At 39.6% G+C, this 18,695-nt stretch overlaps 10 protein-coding genes across 10 annotated transcripts; 5 read left to right on the plus strand and 5 right to left on the minus strand.

Moving 5' to 3' along the window:
• Positions 1-78: 78 nt before the first annotated feature.
• On the plus strand, positions 79-1,743 carry MLS1 (malate synthase MLS1; the record flags this gene model as incomplete). The annotated part of the gene is made up of 1 exon (XM_056230804.1): positions 79-1,743. The coding sequence occupies one exon, from the start codon at positions 79-81 to the stop codon at positions 1,741-1,743; it is 1,665 nt and encodes a 554-aa protein (XP_056084686.1).
• Positions 1,744-2,067: 324 nt separating this feature from the next.
• Positions 2,068-3,660, plus strand: DMA2 (ubiquitin-conjugating protein DMA2; the record flags this gene model as incomplete). Its single annotated transcript, XM_056230805.1, has 1 exon — positions 2,068-3,660. The coding sequence occupies one exon, from the start codon at positions 2,068-2,070 to the stop codon at positions 3,658-3,660; it is 1,593 nt and encodes a 530-aa protein (XP_056084687.1).
• Positions 3,661-3,934: 274 nt separating this feature from the next.
• Positions 3,935-5,869, minus strand: SKDI14G2090 (uncharacterized protein; the record flags this gene model as incomplete). The annotated part of the gene is made up of 1 exon (XM_056230806.1): positions 3,935-5,869. The coding sequence occupies one exon, from the start codon at positions 5,867-5,869 to the stop codon at positions 3,935-3,937; it is 1,935 nt and encodes a 644-aa protein (XP_056084688.1).
• A 712-nt stretch (positions 5,870-6,581) lies between these two features.
• RPC19 (DNA-directed RNA polymerase core subunit RPC19) lies at positions 6,582-7,010 on the plus strand (the record flags this gene model as incomplete). Its single annotated transcript, XM_056230807.1, has 1 exon — positions 6,582-7,010. The coding sequence occupies one exon, from the start codon at positions 6,582-6,584 to the stop codon at positions 7,008-7,010; it is 429 nt and encodes a 142-aa protein (XP_056084689.1).
• A 431-nt stretch (positions 7,011-7,441) lies between these two features.
• Positions 7,442-10,099, plus strand: DBP2 (DEAD-box ATP-dependent RNA helicase DBP2; the record flags this gene model as incomplete). The annotated part of the gene is made up of 2 exons (XM_056230808.1): positions 7,442-8,714; positions 9,726-10,099. 2 exons carry the CDS (start codon positions 7,442-7,444, stop codon positions 10,097-10,099), a joined length of 1,647 nt encoding a protein of 548 aa, XP_056084690.1.
• Positions 10,100-10,768: 669 nt separating this feature from the next.
• CYB5 (Cyb5p) lies at positions 10,769-11,131 on the minus strand (the record flags this gene model as incomplete). Its single annotated transcript, XM_056230809.1, has 1 exon — positions 10,769-11,131. The coding sequence occupies one exon, from the start codon at positions 11,129-11,131 to the stop codon at positions 10,769-10,771; it is 363 nt and encodes a 120-aa protein (XP_056084691.1).
• Positions 11,132-11,667: 536 nt separating this feature from the next.
• NOP15 (rRNA-binding ribosome biosynthesis protein NOP15) lies at positions 11,668-12,330 on the minus strand (the record flags this gene model as incomplete). Its single annotated transcript, XM_056230810.1, has 1 exon — positions 11,668-12,330. The coding sequence occupies one exon, from the start codon at positions 12,328-12,330 to the stop codon at positions 11,668-11,670; it is 663 nt and encodes a 220-aa protein (XP_056084692.1).
• A 508-nt stretch (positions 12,331-12,838) lies between these two features.
• SKDI14G2140 (uncharacterized protein) lies at positions 12,839-13,651 on the minus strand (the record flags this gene model as incomplete). Its single annotated transcript, XM_056230811.1, has 1 exon — positions 12,839-13,651. One exon carries the CDS (start codon positions 13,649-13,651, stop codon positions 12,839-12,841), a length of 813 nt encoding a protein of 270 aa, XP_056084693.1.
• Positions 13,652-13,929: 278 nt separating this feature from the next.
• Positions 13,930-14,610, plus strand: YAF9 (YEATS domain-containing protein YAF9; the record flags this gene model as incomplete). Its single annotated transcript, XM_056230812.1, has 1 exon — positions 13,930-14,610. The coding sequence occupies one exon, from the start codon at positions 13,930-13,932 to the stop codon at positions 14,608-14,610; it is 681 nt and encodes a 226-aa protein (XP_056084694.1).
• Positions 14,611-14,784: 174 nt separating this feature from the next.
• On the minus strand, positions 14,785-18,348 carry INP52 (phosphatidylinositol-3-/phosphoinositide 5-phosphatase INP52; the record flags this gene model as incomplete). Its single annotated transcript, XM_056230813.1, has 1 exon — positions 14,785-18,348. The coding sequence occupies one exon, from the start codon at positions 18,346-18,348 to the stop codon at positions 14,785-14,787; it is 3,564 nt and encodes a 1,187-aa protein (XP_056084695.1).
• Positions 18,349-18,695: the final 347 nt, after the last annotated feature.

The raw sequence follows: 18,695 nt of genomic DNA on the forward strand, positions 1-18,695 counted from the left end.
TACAGCAGCTAGAAGTTACGATTACTCCTGTGAAGATAAACAAAGTAATAGTAGCCCACAAAAAGAGAGAAAGTAAAAATGGTTAAAGTTAGTCTGGATAACGTCAAATTGCTAGTCGACGTCGATAAGGAATCCTTCTTTAAACCCTCCCCCACCACTGTGGGCGATATTTTGACTAAAGATGCTTTAGAGTTCATTGTTCTTTTGCACAGGACTTTCAACGGCAAAAGAAAGTTATTATTGGAAAATAGACAAGTTGTCCAGAAGAAATTGGACTCAGGTTCTTACCAATTGAATTTCTTACCGGAAACTGAGAGCATCAGAAACGATCCCACTTGGCAAGGTCCAATTTTGGCGCCGGGGTTAATCAATAGATCTACTGAAATCACAGGGCCTCCTTTGAGAAATATGTTGATCAACGCTTTAAACGCTCCCGTAAAAACTTATATGACTGATTTTGAAGACTCTGCTTCTCCCACTTGGAATAACATGGTCTACGGTCAAGTTAATCTCTACGACGCTATCAGAAACCAGATTAATTTTGATACGCCAAGAAAGTCTTACAAATTGAATGGGAATGTGGCAGACTTGCCCACCATTATCGTGAGGCCTCGTGGGTGGCACATGGTGGAAAAACATCTTTATGTCGATGACGAACCAATCAGCGCTTCCATCTTTGACTTTGGTTTATATTTCTACCATAACGCCAAGGAATTAATCAAATTGGGTAAGGGTCCTTACTTTTATCTACCCAAAATGGAGCACCATTTGGAAGCCAAATTATGGAATGACATCTTTTGCGTAGCCCAAGATTACATTGGGATTCCAAGAGGCACAATCAGAGCCACCGTTTTGATTGAGACTTTGCCTGCTGCCTTTCAAATGGAAGAAATCATCTATCAATTGAGGCAACATTCTAGTGGGTTGAACTGTGGACGCTGGGATTACATCTTCTCCACAATCAAGAGATTAAGAAACGATCCTAATCATATTTTGCCCGATAGAGACCAAGTTACAATGACGTCCCCTTTCATGGACGCGTACGTGAAAAGACTGATCAATACTTGCCACCGTAGGGGCGTTCATGCCATGGGAGGTATGGCTGCACAAATACCTATCAAGGACGATCCGGCAGCCAATGAAAAGGCTATGACCAAAGTCCGCAACGATAAGATCAGAGAATTGACGAACGGCCATGATGGATCCTGGGTCGCGCATCCTGCGCTAGCCCCCATCTGTAATGAAGTCTTCATCAATATGGGAACCCCAAATCAAATTTACTTCATCCCTGAAAATGTTGTTACAGCTTCTAATCTGTTGGAAACCAAGATCTCAAATGGCGAGGTTACCACTGAGGGCATTGTTCAAAACCTGGATATCGGGCTGCAATATATGGAAGCTTGGCTGAGAGGTTCCGGTTGCGTGCCCATCAACAACCTGATGGAAGACGCCGCAACGGCAGAAGTCTCTCGTTGTCAACTGTATCAATGGGTAAGACACGGCGTTACGTTAAAGGACACCGGTGAAAAAGTCACTCCAGAGTTGACGGAAAAGATCCTACAGGAGCAAGTGGAAAGACTATCCAAGGCAAGTCCATTGGGCGACAAGAACAAGTTTGCGCTGGCCGCTAAGTATTTCTTGCCTGAAATTAGAGGTGAGAAATTCAGTGAATTTTTGACTACGTTGTTGTACGACGAGATTGTGACTACTAAGGCCACACCCACCGATTTAAGCAAGTTGTGATTTCCCCAGTTCCCCGTATATACATACATACTCGTATCTATTTATCTTTACGCATGGAAAATTTAAAATTTACCTTCTGTTATAACGTCCCGTGTAAATTACTAAATAATAACTGATTATCTTAAATTGTGATTTCTTTTGGGCTTTTGGCGGCGAATGCTGTTGTCACGTACGACGGTGGAGTCATCAATTGCCGTTGTGGAATTCATGCACAATACTTGGTGACTCCAAACGTGCGTATAAACCTGTTTCACGAACAACCTGAGAAAGTCTAGTGACCCATTGAGTACGTTTGAGACTTCCAGCAAAGGATCACTACTGAAAATGTATACCCCTATCCCCGCTAATACCCCGGCACCTACTGCTCCGACTTCATCGATGACCTCCAACTCTTCCTCCGCATCAAATTCCAACACTAGCGGTAGCAACACGAATACCAGGAACGGTAGACCCAGCGGTGCTCCATCCAATGAAAGAGTTCGTTCGGGGTCGGGCATCAGCTCTTTTTTGAATACCTTCGGGATCAGACAAAATAACCAGGCGGTTTCCTCTTCTTCTGCTGCTCCCGATCAGCGTCTGTTTGGTACTACTCCGTCCAACTCCCATATGAATGTAGTCATGGAAAGTGCAAATATAGCTGCGTTACAACAGGAACCTCGTCTACATCATCCCATACAAATGCCTCCGTCAGCACAGTTTCATGTTCATCGTAATTATCAACTTCCAATTTCCTTATCTCTCACTGCTCCCATGTCCACAGATCAACCCTCTCAACAGCAATCGTCTCCGCAGAATTTTGAAGTTAACAACGCTGCTACTATTCACGAAACCTTGAACCAACGACAAACAAACAATGCCAATAACACCACAACCTCAATCACTTCCATGACGCCAGCGACTATAACAAGGAACAATACAGGTTTCATGACCACTGGTGCAGAAGGATCTGCAGTCGCTACTGGTAACCAGGAAATGTACAAAAATTTACGCCATTTGATTTATGCTGCGAATCAGCCAAATGGGACGGAAATTTTACATTTAGATTTACCTACAGCAAGCGCAGAAGATGCAAGCAATATCACCAATGTTGATGAGGTGACTTTGAAGCAGAGAAAGGACAAGCATGGTCTTTTCAGTATAAGATTAACACCGTTTATTGACAGTTCTTCAACCACAAACCAAGGTTTATTCTTTGAACCGATTATTAGAAAGGCTGGCCCTGGATCTCAATTGGTTATTGGCCGCTACACTGAACGTGTTCGTGACGCAATATCTAAGATACCTGAACAATATCATCCAGTGGTATTCAAATCCAAAGTTGTGTCGAGGACACATGGTTGCTTCAAAGTAGATTCTCAAGGTAACTGGTTTATAAAGGATGTGAAATCTTCTAGTGGGACTTTCCTAAACCACCAAAGACTGTCCCCCGCTTCATCGTTGTCAAAGGACACCCTTTTACGTGATGGTGATATTTTGCAGTTGGGAATGGACTTTAGGGGTGGTACAGAAGAGATATATCGATGTGTAAGGATGAGGATCGAGCTTAATAGATCATGGAAATTAAAGGCAAATTCGTTCAACAAAGAGGCTTTACACCGCTTACAGAACTTACAAAAATTGACTGCCGGTGTTGAAGAAGAAGATTGTTCGATTTGCCTATGTAAGATCAAACCATGCCAGGCTATTTTCATATCACCATGCGCTCATAGTTGGCACTTCCGCTGCGTGAGGAGATTAGTCATGCTCTCGTACCCGCAATTCGTTTGCCCCAATTGTCGGTCAAGTTGTGATTTGGAGGCCTCTTTCGAAAGCAGTGACGAAGAAGATGAAAGTGATGTAGAAAGTGAGGGTGATCAGCTCGTAGACCAACTCAGCGTACTAATGGAAACTTCAAAGGATGTTGAAAGCCATCCTTGAGGTGAAAATCGAAACACACATTCCAATAGAAAGAAAAAAAAAAAGAAAAAAAAAGGATAAAATTTACTAAAACCCAAATCCTACATTCTCATACTATTATTCTAATTATTCTCTTAAATATTTATATATTTCGCGTTGTTTACATATTTGGTTTATTGTTTTCAGGAATACAGTACCGTCCATCGTTGACAACCACTTTTGCCTTTCCAGAACAAGAGAAAAATGAGAAAAATTATATATATATATATATATGTGATAAAAGATATCATGACAATTAATCCTGGGATAGTTTACCAAGCTCGCCTATCAATCTTAATAGAACTTCTTGGGTTTGTTGTTTCCCAAGACCATACTTATATATTTCATGTCCACCATCCACTATTTTCCATTCTTGCGTCTTGTGAGATAATTTCGTCAATTCTCTTTGCCAATCACCCCATAGCGCTGATTTTTTCACCATTTCCTTGGAACTAACAATACTTGTCTTGACGTTTTGTAAGGCCTCAGCGTTATTTGTCACGTCCCTATAACTCAAAATGGAACTCGTTACGCTTTCCAAAAACTTAGAACGCAAGAAACGTCCCTGGTATCTCATATCACGCCCGTATATACGTTCTTTAGATCCATGATGAGCCAACAACCACGAAGTTTGCAGTCTCCATCCTAAGCTTGACCAAATACCTTTCCACCAAAGTTTGAATTCATTGTGTCTTTCGATCTCTGAAGGCAGCCAGGTCTTGTCGTGATTGCGACCATCGCGGTTGTCGTCGTCATCGTCATCACCATCCCCACGGCCTGGAGGTAACAGTCTCTGAATATAATTCTTCAATAACAGTTCTTCGTGCCACGATTCAACAAGCATCATACTATCCACAATATCAACATTCTTGGCAGTGAATACTCTTGTAAACAGTCCGCCAAGATCGTATCCCACTGTGGTGAACGGTCCCTTAATTTTTGCATCTTTGATCAATGCATACCTCAAAGATTCGGCAACCATAGCGATAGAAATGGGTGCAGGAGGAGAATCGCTCAATCCGTAACCTGGCCTATCGTATAGACAGTACCTCTGTATTTTGTCTAAATGGTATAACTCTTCAATCCAAGTGGCCGACAGATAACCAGTATCATAGCCTCCGTGCTCGAACAAAATAATGGGCTGCTTCTTCTTGTCAACTGGATCTGTATCGTTCTCTTGGTCAAATACATCACCATAACAAGTTATGTGCAATTGATAGGTCTTGGCAGCGTCTACGTAATGGAATGCCTCGTAGGATGGCGATTGAACACTTACTGGTAACTTGTGTGTCAGCCTGTAGGTGTCCAATGTGGTCAGGAGCGTATTCAGAGTGAATAAACCAAAGAATATCAAAATGGCAAACTTGACTGTATTTCTGAACCCAATCGATACCCACTCCGTCAAAGTATGTTTGTTCTGAACTAGTTCCGAGCGGCGGGTAGGAGTTGGTGAACCCGATCCATACCGACCTCTATTACTACTATCGGTGACATTCGCGTTGTTATCGTTAAAAGTAGCAGTAGTAGTAGTAGTCTCCTCATCAATCCTGCGGTCTTCCAATGGTTCACTTATTGAACTGTTGTAAAACAGCAAATACCAATCTAATATGGCGCCCACGAAAAATGAAAACGAAGTCCATAAGTACGTAAATGTGCCGACAAACCCGATCCTTTGTCTAGTATACTTAATCATATAAGTCAATGCTAGATTGAACAGCGTCAAAGCGCACAGAGTCACATTCAAGCTGTAGTCCAGAGCAGAGTACAATCCTAACTTGTTAAACCAGAGATTGAAAGAATTGGCGATGATTGAGATGAATATTAAGATTAAGTCGTTGAAACTTGCATACCTGTTACTAAACCCAAAAAGAATATTAATATTGAAAAAGAAATCTGATATCAACGTAGTGATTAACCAGATAGTATTGATTAGGATTAGAATATTCAAAATCCATTTGGAGTTATGAATGAAAATTCTATATCCCTTCCGAAGTTGAAATAGGCTGTCCTTGATGAACCCGTCGGATTCAATATCACGACCTTCGTTGACTGTGGGACCGTTGGCGGAGCTCTCACCAAGCGTTCTGTGATTGTTGTTTAGCAACGGTTGTGCTTCCGGGTGTTCATCGTGCACACCCGTCGTTTGTCCTGGTTTCCTAGCGGGCTCGCTACCTAAACTATTAGCTTCCATGATCTATTTGCTTCAGTGCTTGCAGATTTTTTTCTGATTGACTGTGAGTGTACCTCTTGCAGATAGAAGAAACCTTTTTTTCATTGTTTTTTATCCTCCCTCGCACATCCCCTTAAATTGCAGGATGAATTATATTTAGGGGTCCGAAGAGCCCTGTAGGAGCATAGATAGACAAATATATACGCACAGCCGCATCAGAACGTGCTTAAGAGAAACAATAACAAGAAATACTAGCACATGTGCTGACTATACATTTGTGTAAGCCCACCGTTATGATATGCGTATACCACTGTAAATGTTTAAGTAAATCTACTTTCTGAAAGCCCAGCCAGAACTTCTATTTTTTGAGATCGCTTTTTGCAGGAATGCTATTTTTTTTTTCATAAATGTAAAAATTCATAGAATGAAGACATACAAGGACGAACACATTACGAAAGGGCAAGAGTGCAAGTTGCTAATAGCACCAATTCCATACCCAGAAAAGGCTTCACCGAGGTTATTGCGATTCACCTGTGGAGCCCGCTGAAATTATTGCCGCAAACAGCGTATCTCCGGGTAATGGTAGACGTAGGGAACGATGAGCAATTCATTGTGATGAGATGTGAAAAAAAAATTCATAAGAAAAATTGTTTTAACGCTGAGCTATAGAGGAAATTTGATTTTATATTATATGAGAGTGGGACACCATATTCCTATAAAGCAGATTGCGCAAATGACTGAAGACATCGAACCAAAAAATATCGCTGCGGAGGTGACACCACAAGAGCCACAACCTATCCAAGAAGAGGAAGATCGGGATGTTGAAATGACCGGCGACGAGGAGCAAGAGGATGAGCCAGACAGAGAAAAAATCAAGCTGCTAACACAGGCCACCTCCGAGGATGGCACCAACGCCTCTTTCCAGATCGTAGAGGAGGACCACACGCTCGGTAATGCTCTGCGTTACATTATAATGAAAAACCCAGACGTGGAATTCTGTGGTTACTCGATACCTCATCCTTCTGAAAACTTACTGAACATCAGAATCCAGACATACGGTGAAATCACCGCTGTGGACGCTCTTCAGAAGGGGCTAAAGGACCTGATGGATCTATGTGACGTTGTGGAAGCAAAGTTCACCGAAAAAATCAAGAGCATGTAGGGACTGCCGACCGGTCTACAATCCCTCTTTTACGCCCACATTTCAAATAGTAATGCGCCTCACGCCAAAACAGATACACCATATCATGCGTGTCTCGTTATACTACTGCTATTTATGATCTATGTATAATATAAGAAAATGTGATTGCACTTATCGTGCAAGGTGACTATAATATCTGGGAAATTTTTCTTGAATTTCTTTTTCTTTAAATGCGCAATCTGTCGTGTTGAATGACTGAAAATTTTTGTTTCTTTTTTTTCTTTTAATTTTTTCCTCTGCGATGCCCATCGCAGAAAATTTTTCCTTCAAAAAATTTGTCTTATATAAAGACTCTCCAGCACTCGAAATACTGTTCTTTTCTGGGTCCTTCTTTCCTTTATTTTCGAGGGGATAAAAAAATTGACAACGATCAAGACAAATTCAACACAAGTATGACTTACGGTGGTAGAGATCAACAATATAACAAGAGTAACTTCAACTCTAGAGGTGGTGACTTCCGCGGCGAAAGAAGCTCCGATAGAAACTCTTACAATGATAGACCACAGGGCGGTAACTTCCGTGGTGGCTTTGGTGGTCGTTCTAACTATAACCAACCCCAAGAACTAATTAAACCAAACTGGGCTGAAGAACTACCAAACTTGCCAACTTTCGAAAAGAATTTCTATGTCGAACACGAAAGTGTTCGTGACAGATCCGACAGTGAGATTGCTCAGTTCAGAAAGGAAAACGAAATGACTATTTCCGGCCACGACATTCCAAAACCAATCACTTCTTTCGAGGAAGCTGGTTTCCCAGATTACGTCTTGAAGGAAGTTAAAGCTGAAGGTTTTGACAAACCAACCGGTATTCAATGCCAAGGTTGGCCCATGGCTTTGTCTGGTAGAGATATGGTTGGTATTGCTGCCACTGGTTCCGGTAAGACTCTGTCGTACTGTTTACCAGGTATTGTCCATATCAACGCTCAACCATTGTTGGCCCCAGGCGATGGTCCAATTGTTTTAGTTTTGTCTCCAACAAGAGAGCTGGCCGTTCAAATTCAAACTGAATGTTCCAAGTTTGGTCACAGTTCTAGAATCAGAAACACCTGTGTTTATGGTGGTGTCCCAAAGAGTCAACAAATTAGAGATTTATCTCGTGGTTCAGAAATCGTTATTGCCACTCCAGGTAGATTGATCGATATGCTGGAAATCGGTAAGACTAATCTGAAGAGAGTTACTTACTTGGTTCTAGACGAAGCTGACAGAATGCTAGACATGGGTTTCGAACCTCAAATTAGAAAGATTGTTGACCAGATTAGACCTGACAGACAAACTTTGATGTGGTCAGCCACTTGGCCAAAGGAAGTGAAGCAACTAGCCGCTGACTATTTGAATGATCCAATTCAAGTTCAAGTTGGTTCTCTAGAACTGTCCGCCTCTCACACCATTACTCAAGTCGTTGAAGTTGTTTCTGATTTTGAAAAGAGAGATCGTTTGAACAAGCACTTGGAAACTGCTTCCCAAGACGACGAATACAAGACCTTAGTTTTTGCTTCCACAAAGAGAATGTGTGACGATATCACTAAGTACTTGAGAGAGGATGGATGGCCAGCTTTGGCTATTCATGGTGATAAAGACCAAAGAGAACGTGACTGGGTTTTGCAAGAATTCAGAAACGGTAGATCACCCGTAATGGTTGCTACAGATGTGGCCGCCAGAGGTATTGGTATGTTAAATTTTTCCTTTTCATTCTTTTTTTGATTATTTTTTTCTTCCCTAACGCAATTGCAACCCTGATGATTAAACTTTTAATGACATTAACGACTATATGATACAACCTTGATACGACGGATTACATGACATTTGAACGTGACTTTTTTACTTTTTTTTTTTTCTTTTTCTTTTTTTTTTTTTTTTTTTTTTTTGAAATCTTTTCGAACTTTATACTCTGCAAGTATGATTCTCGAAAGGAATTATCGGAATTTTAACTTTAATTCGAATGACTTCGAATGCATCACTACAGAAAACTAATATTGGGAGGATGAAAAAATTGGCTTTAATTAGTCATTTTGAGAGACGGGAAATTATAAACTGGGAGAAGTATATGTGTGTTCAAAATTTGCACTTGATATTGGAAGAATTTTGATTTTTCGATATCGGCGCAAATCAAAAAAGAGAACGGGCTTTTGGCTTATTTTTAGAACACATATCTATGCTTCATTGATCGTTGTTATTTTCAATGCTTGGCATTTGTACACAGGTAGATTGTTTTATTGGAAAAATAATTGTATGTTCTACTTTAAAATGCCGTCATCCTTCTTGACATTGTTATTCTCATTTTGTGTAGTTTATGCATTTTGTAGTTATATTGAGATGCTGTTATGGTCCCAAGTTCGAATTAAAAAGGAGTGCGCTGTTGGAAATGGAAAATTGCAAAGTTAAGGAATATTTCAGCCCAACTTGAGTCGAATATTTGTGATTTTGTTTTCATTTTTTTGGAGTGCTAGCTTTTTTTTCATTTTGAATAAGGAATCTGGAGTGTTGAAAATTTAAATATTTCGAATTCTTTAATAAAAGTATAATCCTGGTAATCTTCAAATCAAAGAAGAATTTGGCACGTAGGTGAATTCAAGTGGAGTTGGGGGTATGAAGAAATAATTCAGTTGCAAAACAACGAATCAAATTACTAACAAAGAACTTTGTAAACTCGTGTTTACACATTAATTTTCTATTACAGATGTCAAAGGTATTAACTACGTTATCAACTATGACATGCCAGGTAACATCGAAGATTATGTTCATAGAATTGGTAGAACTGGTAGAGCAGGTGCTACTGGTACCGCCATTTCCTTCTTTACTGAACAAAACAAAGGTTTAGGTGCCAAGTTAATTTCCATCATGAAAGAGGCTAATCAAAATATTCCTCCTGAATTATTGAAATATGACAGAAGATCCTACGGTGGTGCTCACCCAAGATATGGCGGTGGTGGTCGCGGTGGTCGCGGTGGCTATGGCCGTAGAGGCGGTTACGGTGGTGGTCGTGGTGGTTACGGTGGTAACAACAGACAGAGAGATGGTGGCTGGGGTAACTCAGGCCGCTCTAACTATTGAACTTAAAACATTCAATCCACACTACTCTGTCAATAATAATTATATAAATTGACTGCACCATTTCATTCGTCCAAAGCATGATATAAATTTTACTTGCTGTATACTACATTCTAATACTTTAAAGTTTTTCCTGATACTACTTCTTTGTTTCTTCGAACTGCGACAACTCTTTTCAAAACGTGCAATTGGAATGAACCTATTTCACGTTACGCTTAGTAATCCGTAAAGAAAAGGATGAGCATTTTCTGGGCCCTCGTACAGTTACTTTACCGATGTTAAACGAACGCCTTCCAAAAGCATTTGGCTGAAGAGAAGGATCTTGTACTAAAATCTGCAAGTTACTGAGGGCGAAGGAAAGCGCTTAAATAAGCGAAATCTACATCGGATTGGTTTTAAGCGAGAGAAGAATGCCGTTTGTGTTTTATCTATGAGACAATGTTTTTTAGCCATACATATAGATAGATATATACATATTAATTTATAATGATTTTATCTGGTAGACAGATATTCTATGATACAGTGACGTACTCCTGTGCGAGTTAAAAGCATAAAGTGGTGTTTTCGAGGCATTAACTCTAACCTTGATTGCTTGAAAAATAAATAATTAATAAGGTTGAAACAAAAATCAATTGGTTCTGGTGAAAATCTTGGACCGTTTTCGAGGAAAAATTATTCGTTCAACAAATAATAAGCAACACCTAGCATTACAATGGCCAAGATCAAAACCAATGTACCACTACCTTTACTTTGATTTTCGGAGGAGGATGCCTTCTCCAAAGAAACACGCTGGCTGGTTTTATCGACGTCACCTATGTACAAATCTTTTAGTAATCTTAAAGCTTCATCAGAGTGACCGATGTCGACAAAACTTTCGGTAGCGTCCTGACCACCCAAATCCATTATGATTTCATCACCACCTGGATGTTCATCTTTGAATTGAGAGACGTCGTAAACTTTGTCATCGATGATAATCCAGCAATTTTCTGGGCCGTTGTGTTCGGCGACTTCTTGGTAACTGTAAACTTTAGGCATGGTTTGTATGATATTTTATTTTTCCTTGATTGATTTGGTTAGGTGAATAACAAATGATGATTAAATCTTAACAAAATACGAAAAATGTGAACGAGAAAATTGAGGAAGTTTCAAACGTTTCTTGTTCTTTATATACTTAATCGGGCAAGGACAACAACGATATGTGTTATTTGTTGATACAAGAACAATGCTTCTCAAATATCGCTTTTTGGACACGAAAGCGACGAAAATTTTCTCGTTATGCTAACTTCTCTCACTATCCCAGGCTCGTATAGCTTTCTTTTCTGCAGCTATTGTTCTTTTCTCAAGCCGTTAAATTTTTCATCCGGAAACTCCAGGCTGCTACCCTCATCGGAATTTTGATCGTTGAGATTCGTAAAGCTCGTCGAAATTTGTCATTGTGTACGCAGGAACGGGACTATATTACTGTTTTCAGTTTATTACTTAAACGGCTACTCTAGTTAAATGAATATCCAATTCTATCTTACAAAAAACTGTTGTTTAAGGGCGGTCAGAGAGCGATTAAGCTTGCCAGATCACCATTTGAATTCGATGCCAGATTTGGCAAGTTTATTTATCCTTTCTTCGTGTTTCAGCTTCATGTTTTCCTTCAGCTGTTTTACTGGTTTGGTGACACCCTTCTCTACCAAAACCCTCTTCTTGTATTTGTATAACTTCTCGATTTTGGCGTCCTTTGGCAATAGGCGCACTTGTAATAGATGGCCCATCAATAAGTAGTTGTTCATGGATTCTTGGGCAACAAACGCATCCTCTTTGTTAACAAACTCTAAGAACCCGTAATGTCTGGAGTTTCCAGTTTTCTTATTGCGTGCTAGTCTCACTTCTCTTAAGTCACCAAACTGAGCGAAATACTTACTTAATTCCTTTTCGTGAAACCCATGTGGCAATCTACTCACATAAATAATTCCAGAATATTCATCGAGTTTCTTTTTGTCTTTTGAGTTTTTCTGATCGACTTGCTTCTTTGGATTCAATCTTTTAATTTTGTGCGTATCGCTCTGTTCATCATCAGAGGCAGCTAAACCTTTAATTTCATTATCATCTTTCTCATCTTCTTCGTCTGAACTGCCAGAGGATGATTCTAACTTTAGTTCTTCCTTCTCCTGTACCGATTTTTCTTCAGCGGTCTTTTTGTTTACTGCCTCCTTGGTGGAGGTTTTCTTCACTGACTTTACCATATTGACTTCTTAATTTTATTCTCTTATATATTGGAAGGTAACTTGGTCACAGATTGGGTAATGAAGTTAGAAGCAAAGATATATGCTTCCAAATCAAGTGATGAGATGAGATGAGATGCACTATTTCGTTTTTTTTCTTATGGCGGAAAATTTTTCATAGTGAAAAAAAAAGGCATAAATCCGGGGGGTAACCACTCACATTTTCTGCCCTGCCGTCTGTAATGAGAGTACCAAAGTAGAAGAAGTTGCCAGACACTTCCACTATAATTTAGCAAGTAGATATGGCTTTAGGAGCGGCCCAGAGATCATGGTGTTTTTTTTTCATTTCTAGCCTATATTCGTCTTTTTAATTGGTAGATTTCATGTGCTCCACCGTCGACATTAAAAATCCTTAATTCTATCAATGTACATTTAAGTTTGATATAGTCATATATAATTTCAAGTAGCGGCATGATGGAATAGAAAAGAAAGTGAAAAGGACGCAATTTCAGAAGGCATACCCCTGTTCTCATTCCATTTTCAATTTTCCACTCTTGGCTGCTCTTCTCGCCTTAATATCAGCGTCCGAACCAGCTTCAAAGGCATTCATGAATGTCCAGTTCATTTCTTCACCATTAGTTAAGAAGGAGGTATTACCATTCATTGTAAGCTTCCACTCTCTCTTCTCGAACGGCATGGTATCGCATTCTGCTCTTACCAATTCAAATTTATCAATAGCGCAACTTCCATTTCTTATAAAGGTGCCCTTGTTATCAATGGGCTCTTTAGCACTAGAGAATTTTAGTAAGTTCATACCTAGCGCAGATTTAGTGGCAGCATGTGTAACGATCATGATACTTTTAACCTCTGGAAATCTATTCTCCACCCTTTCAATAAACACAGGCCAGAACTTATGACACCTCTCAAAAATATCTTCTTCTGTTTCACCCTTATTACTGGGAATGATGCTAGGTTCCCAATCTGGATTAATCATGGCTGGAAAAAACTTATTCATGACCTCATGGGTAGCTGGTTCTGGGATTATGGGTCTATCTGGTTTATACCACTCTCCTACACCACGATCGACAAATAATGGAATTTTCAAAGATTCCACAGTGGGTTCACTAGTTTCCAGACAACGATAAAATGGTGAGCAGAAAATTATTTCCGGTTTGACATCTAATTTAGAGATATAATTTGCTAACTCATGCGCTTGGTCAACACCATGCTCTGAGAGTGGGACGTCGTTATCAATGCCAGTGGGAGGTGGTGGATATGGGCCTTTTGGTAGCCAATTCGATCTGTAACCATGTCTGGCAATATATATATTCTCAATAGCCATCCTATATACCACTACTTTTATCACTTTAATTCAAATAGCTGGATATTATTTTTATCGGTGAACACTTCATTGTTTCTCAAGTTGTTTTCGAAGCTTTTTTTGGTATCTTTCCAAGTATTTGTTGTTCGAATGACGCGATGACGCTTCAACTTCCGTTAATTTTTCAGGATTTTGAGGAAGTCCTGTCATCACTACATGATGAAACAGTAGATTCTGTTGGCTAAGTTGCAGTTATATCGCTTGCTAGCACGTGATTAGAGGCAAACAACACAACAAAGATGGCTCCACCAGTAAGCAAAAGAATCAAAACTCTGTCTGTTAGCAGGCCAATAATATATGGTAATACGGCTAAAAAAATGGGTAGTGTTAAACCACCAAACGCCCCTGCTGAGCATACCCATTTGTGGACAATTTTTGTTAGAGGCCCACAAAATGAAGATGTGTCCTATTTCATCAAGAAAGTTGTCTTTAAACTTCACGATACTTACCCAAACCCTGTAAGGTCTATAGAAGCACCTCCGTTTGAGCTCACTGAAACGGGCTGGGGTGAGTTTGATATAAACATCAAGGTATATTTTGTAGACGAGGCCAATGAGAAGGTTTTAAACTTTTACCACCGATTACGACTTCATCCTTATGCCAATACCACACCAAATACCAGCAATGGAAGTGAGCAAAATACGCCCGGTCGTAATGCTAATGATGTAGAAGTTAGCTCCATTTATTTCGACGAGATTGTATTCAATGAGCCAAATGAAGAATTTTTCAAAATTTTAATGAGCCGACCAGGAAATGTTCTACCTTCGAACAAAACTGAAAGTTGTGTCTACTCAAAACAACTAGAACAAGAAGAGATTGACAGAATAGACATTGGTATAGAAAAGGTTGATAGAGAAATACATGAATTGAAACAGAAGCTGGAAAGCTTGATAAAACAAGAAGCTATTAATGGAAATTAGAATTATTGCATCCGAAAAGGGGGTCTTTCTCCAACAATTGAAACAATATCGGTCATTTATTCTAACTTTGAAATCGTCGGCGTACAATGATAGGAATATATATAGAGATCCATAAATGCGCAGCTGACAGTAATGATACATATTCTATAAAATGCGTTATGTTAATGATACAATCTAGTTGGGCTTCAGGGGATTCCACAAATCTACGTTTAGTTTCTCCAGCTCGGGTTTTTTTGCAGGTACTTTTGGTGTAGATTTTTTTTCTGGGGAATGCTCCTCATCAGGTTTTGAATTCAAAGGGGTTGCTTCTATTGAGTGCTCTTGAGTGTTGTCGGACTTGCTAGCAAAAGCGCTTAGATATTCGGGCTTTTTGAGAAATGGTGGCTTCTCAGGCTTTGTAGGGGCCTTTGGAGAAACAACTGCATTTTTTGGAGTAGCTATCCTTGAAGATACATGGAGACTTTTAGTAGATACGGAGCTTTCATTCAGGGTAGTACTGCTCTTCCTTCTGCTCGGCGTACAAGGAGGAGAGACAAGTTTTTTGACCTCTGGTGTCCCTGTTTGACTCACTATTGATGCTGTGCTTTTCAAAGAAGAGGTAGACCTTGATAAAACAGGAGGAGGCGGCAGTGATTTGGGCGCGATGTGCCTCTCTAAGACAGTGAGAGTACTCCCAATTTTGTGCGGAGATACACTGCTTATAGAGAGCTCATTCACGGATATAGTCGGCCTAGGTGAAGCCTCCTTATTATGTCTTGAAGAAGGAGGAGGCGGAGGCGGCACATTTTGCTTACTTTGGTCGAGGGATGCGTCAATGCTAGGACCTTCACCACCAAAAATTGACGTAAGTGAACTACGAACGGCAAGTGGAGGAGAAACACATGTAGAAGTGTCATCGAGGTCGATTAGTTTTATACCGGCTGCCTCAACGGTGGCTTCCAGAGCTATGCTTTTCTTTATATTATCCGGCTTTGAATAACAGGACTTTTGAGAACCGTTAATTAATCCTTCGGGATGTGCATTTTTATATTCTGCATATAGCTTCTCAACTAAATGGAATTTGTCATCTTCATTAATAAACTTCACGTTTGCTCTGTATGCAGCATAGACCGGTTTATGATCACTTATTTTCAAAGGTGCGTCTGAATACGCTAGCGGATGTAAGTTTTCACCTTTATAAATGATTCTATCAGTCCAGGACGGCGTTCTTGCCTTATCGGAGGTATCATAATTATCAGTACCGTAGTCGTACTTATACGTGGGACGAAATTGAACGGTCGGTTCTTTAAATCCTTGAAATACTACACCTTCATTTATTTCTTGAGTTAATTGATCATATTGAAGCAACCTACCAATATAATCATCTTTTTGAGCCTTCAGTTCTCTCCTAACTTCATCATTCATCAACGTAATTCTGTAATTCAGGTCACCTAACCAAAACAATGCATCATGATGAGGTATTGTTTTAGATCTTGGAAAAGTTATATTCCTGTAAATATTGTTGTAGTCATGACGACGTTCGTCAATGTTACTGGCACCGGCTGATAAATGCGTATTAACAAAACAGAACGATGTTGCACCGTAATCAAATCTAATAGCCACTGCGCCTTTGTTACCAGTGATGCCACCAAAACCTGTCTTTTTAGTAGACCCTCCTACTTGTTTCACGTTATAAGCCATATCGGATCTCACAAAAAATAATATTAAGAGGGAAGACATTTGTTCCACTCTCAGTAGAAGATACTTCTCTTCGTACTGATTCAAACAGTCAGTAACCATAGTCTCCCAAAAAGAGCTTTTTGTGTAATCTGCATTTAAGATGGATCCTGCCGTCAATTCAATAACCTCTTGTAACCCTAATACAACAACATCAGGTTTGAATTTATCGCCGATTGGAAATAACCATTCTGATAAATCCGCTCTTCTAGAATTCCCATTTACATTAAACGTACCAACAAGTAAATTTATATTGGAATGGGTGGTGAACTGATCTTCCAATTCCAAAAGCCGTTCATTGACATATTCGCAGATTGGATCATATAGCTCAACAACTTGCTGATGGGGCAATCTACCCAAAAGGGTGTCGATGTTTTGCTGTTTTCCCTTGTCCACAAAGTTGTTGATATACATTCTACTGACAGATTTCGTGGCATCCGAAAGAGCACCAGAAAATGACATTTTACCTTTTCTAGAATAGGAAGATTTCAAGGCATTTGTACCGGTGTAAATTTGTGATATTTGATCTCCGTGATCAGCCCATAGAACGTTTTCCTTTTGCACAAATTCGTTATCATCAATGAAGCTATTAGGTTTGATTAATCGGAAATCACTCAAAAATAATTTGAATACAGTTAAAGATATCGTCTGTTGAATCAGATTGGTTCTATCTAGACAGTCCAAGCAATTGGTTCTAAAGACACCATCCTGTTCGGATATCAAGCGCCCTTCTTTCACATCATACGAAAAATAGCCTGCTGCTAAGATTGTGTTTCTTATTTTGGGGATAATTTTACTTGCCGCCGCAAACCCATCTTGAGAGGTTTCTCTGTGGAAATCGAAATCTGTTAAAAATACATCTCTACCAATCTTCATTTTGCCAGAGTTTTTCAGATGCTCTTTATATCGCCTCGATAATTGGACTTCTGAGGATTTAGCAGATAACAAGTTAATTATATGAATAGGTCCATATTTTTTGAATAACCTCATGAAATGTTCATCAAATGTCGGCTGAGTGGCTTCGACAGATCTGGTTATTTGAATCTTTGGACTTATCAATGATGTATCTTGCTCCCAAAAAACCGGAATGCTTCCCCTTATTTGTGTGAAAGCATAGCAATACTGAGAAGAGTACATGATCATTTCAGTTTCGACAAAATTTGCTACGTGACCTTCATCATCTATACCACGAGCGTTAAACCTCGTACCTGCTCTTTTCCAACTTTGTCTGGAAATGATGGTAAGCCCCACTTTGAGCCTATTTATATAGCTAAAAATGGTTTCGGCAAACCCTCGAATTACGGTTGTGAGGAATCCCTGTTCATCCAAAAGTTCCTTAGTCGTAACATCTAGTCTGTCTCTGTATGTGATGATTCTATCCATGAGAAATGAGTTCCACATAAACTCTCTATCAAAATCATCGAAACTCAAAGAGTGTTCGCTGAACCCACGTTTCTGCAATGTACAAGTCAAATCAAAATCAGTGCTGTAATAGAAGGACCCATTGGATAATAACTTTCTCAATTCATGGCATGGGTGCTTGGGAACTTGATCCTGGGTATTCACACTTCTTGAAGAAGAAGAGTGAAGCGATGATCTAGATGATTGTATGGGAACATTAAGACGTGGATTTGATTCGAAGTCGCCGTCATTGGTAAGAATTGGATTGCCGGAAGAATCGATGTCCATGAAATCCCATCTAGAATTATTCAAACAAAAGAAGTCCACTGCATATATTTTGTTGACCGTCTTATTAGGAATTGGCTGAGCCACTTTAGACTTCCCTGTTATTGTCGCTATAAAAATGAGGCCTTCGATTTCTATGAGACCAATGAAGCCGAATATTTCATGGCTGGAAAGTCTTCTAAAGTCATGTCCGTTTAGGTCCGCTTTTGCCACAAATTCTACAGCACATGTAGATTTGCGAGAGGTCTTGTTATCAATTGGTCTGAATACCAGTCCATGTGTCTCTGAGACTATCGCTATCTTCCTAGTTTGTTGTTTAGATAGGAGTATTTTCATTGTTATATGGGTTCGACTTCTTGGTTTTCCTTCGTTTGTGTACCCTCCTCTATAACCGCTTTTAAAATCAAGAGTGTCTTTGGACGTTGGTAGCAAGTGTTCAGGGTGTTTTATGCCCACCTTACCAATTTGATCTCTATATAACTCTAGATTTGTTTCAATTTCGTTACTAACCGCCAAAAGAAGCTTTCGGGTCACCCCCCACAGGTGCTTCGAATATGCCCAAAAAGAGAAAAAGAAAGAACTATTACATATATAAAAGATCTCCAAAGTGGTGTTTTTGTATTAAACATTCGTGTTTCTCGTAGTTATATAAAAGAGAAAAAGTAGGATGTGTAAATAAATAA

Source organism: Saccharomyces kudriavzevii, assembly GCF_947243775.1.
Source record: "Saccharomyces kudriavzevii IFO 1802 strain IFO1802 genome assembly, chromosome: 14".
NCBI lineage: Eukaryota > Fungi > Ascomycota > Saccharomycetes > Saccharomycetales > Saccharomycetaceae > Saccharomyces > Saccharomyces kudriavzevii.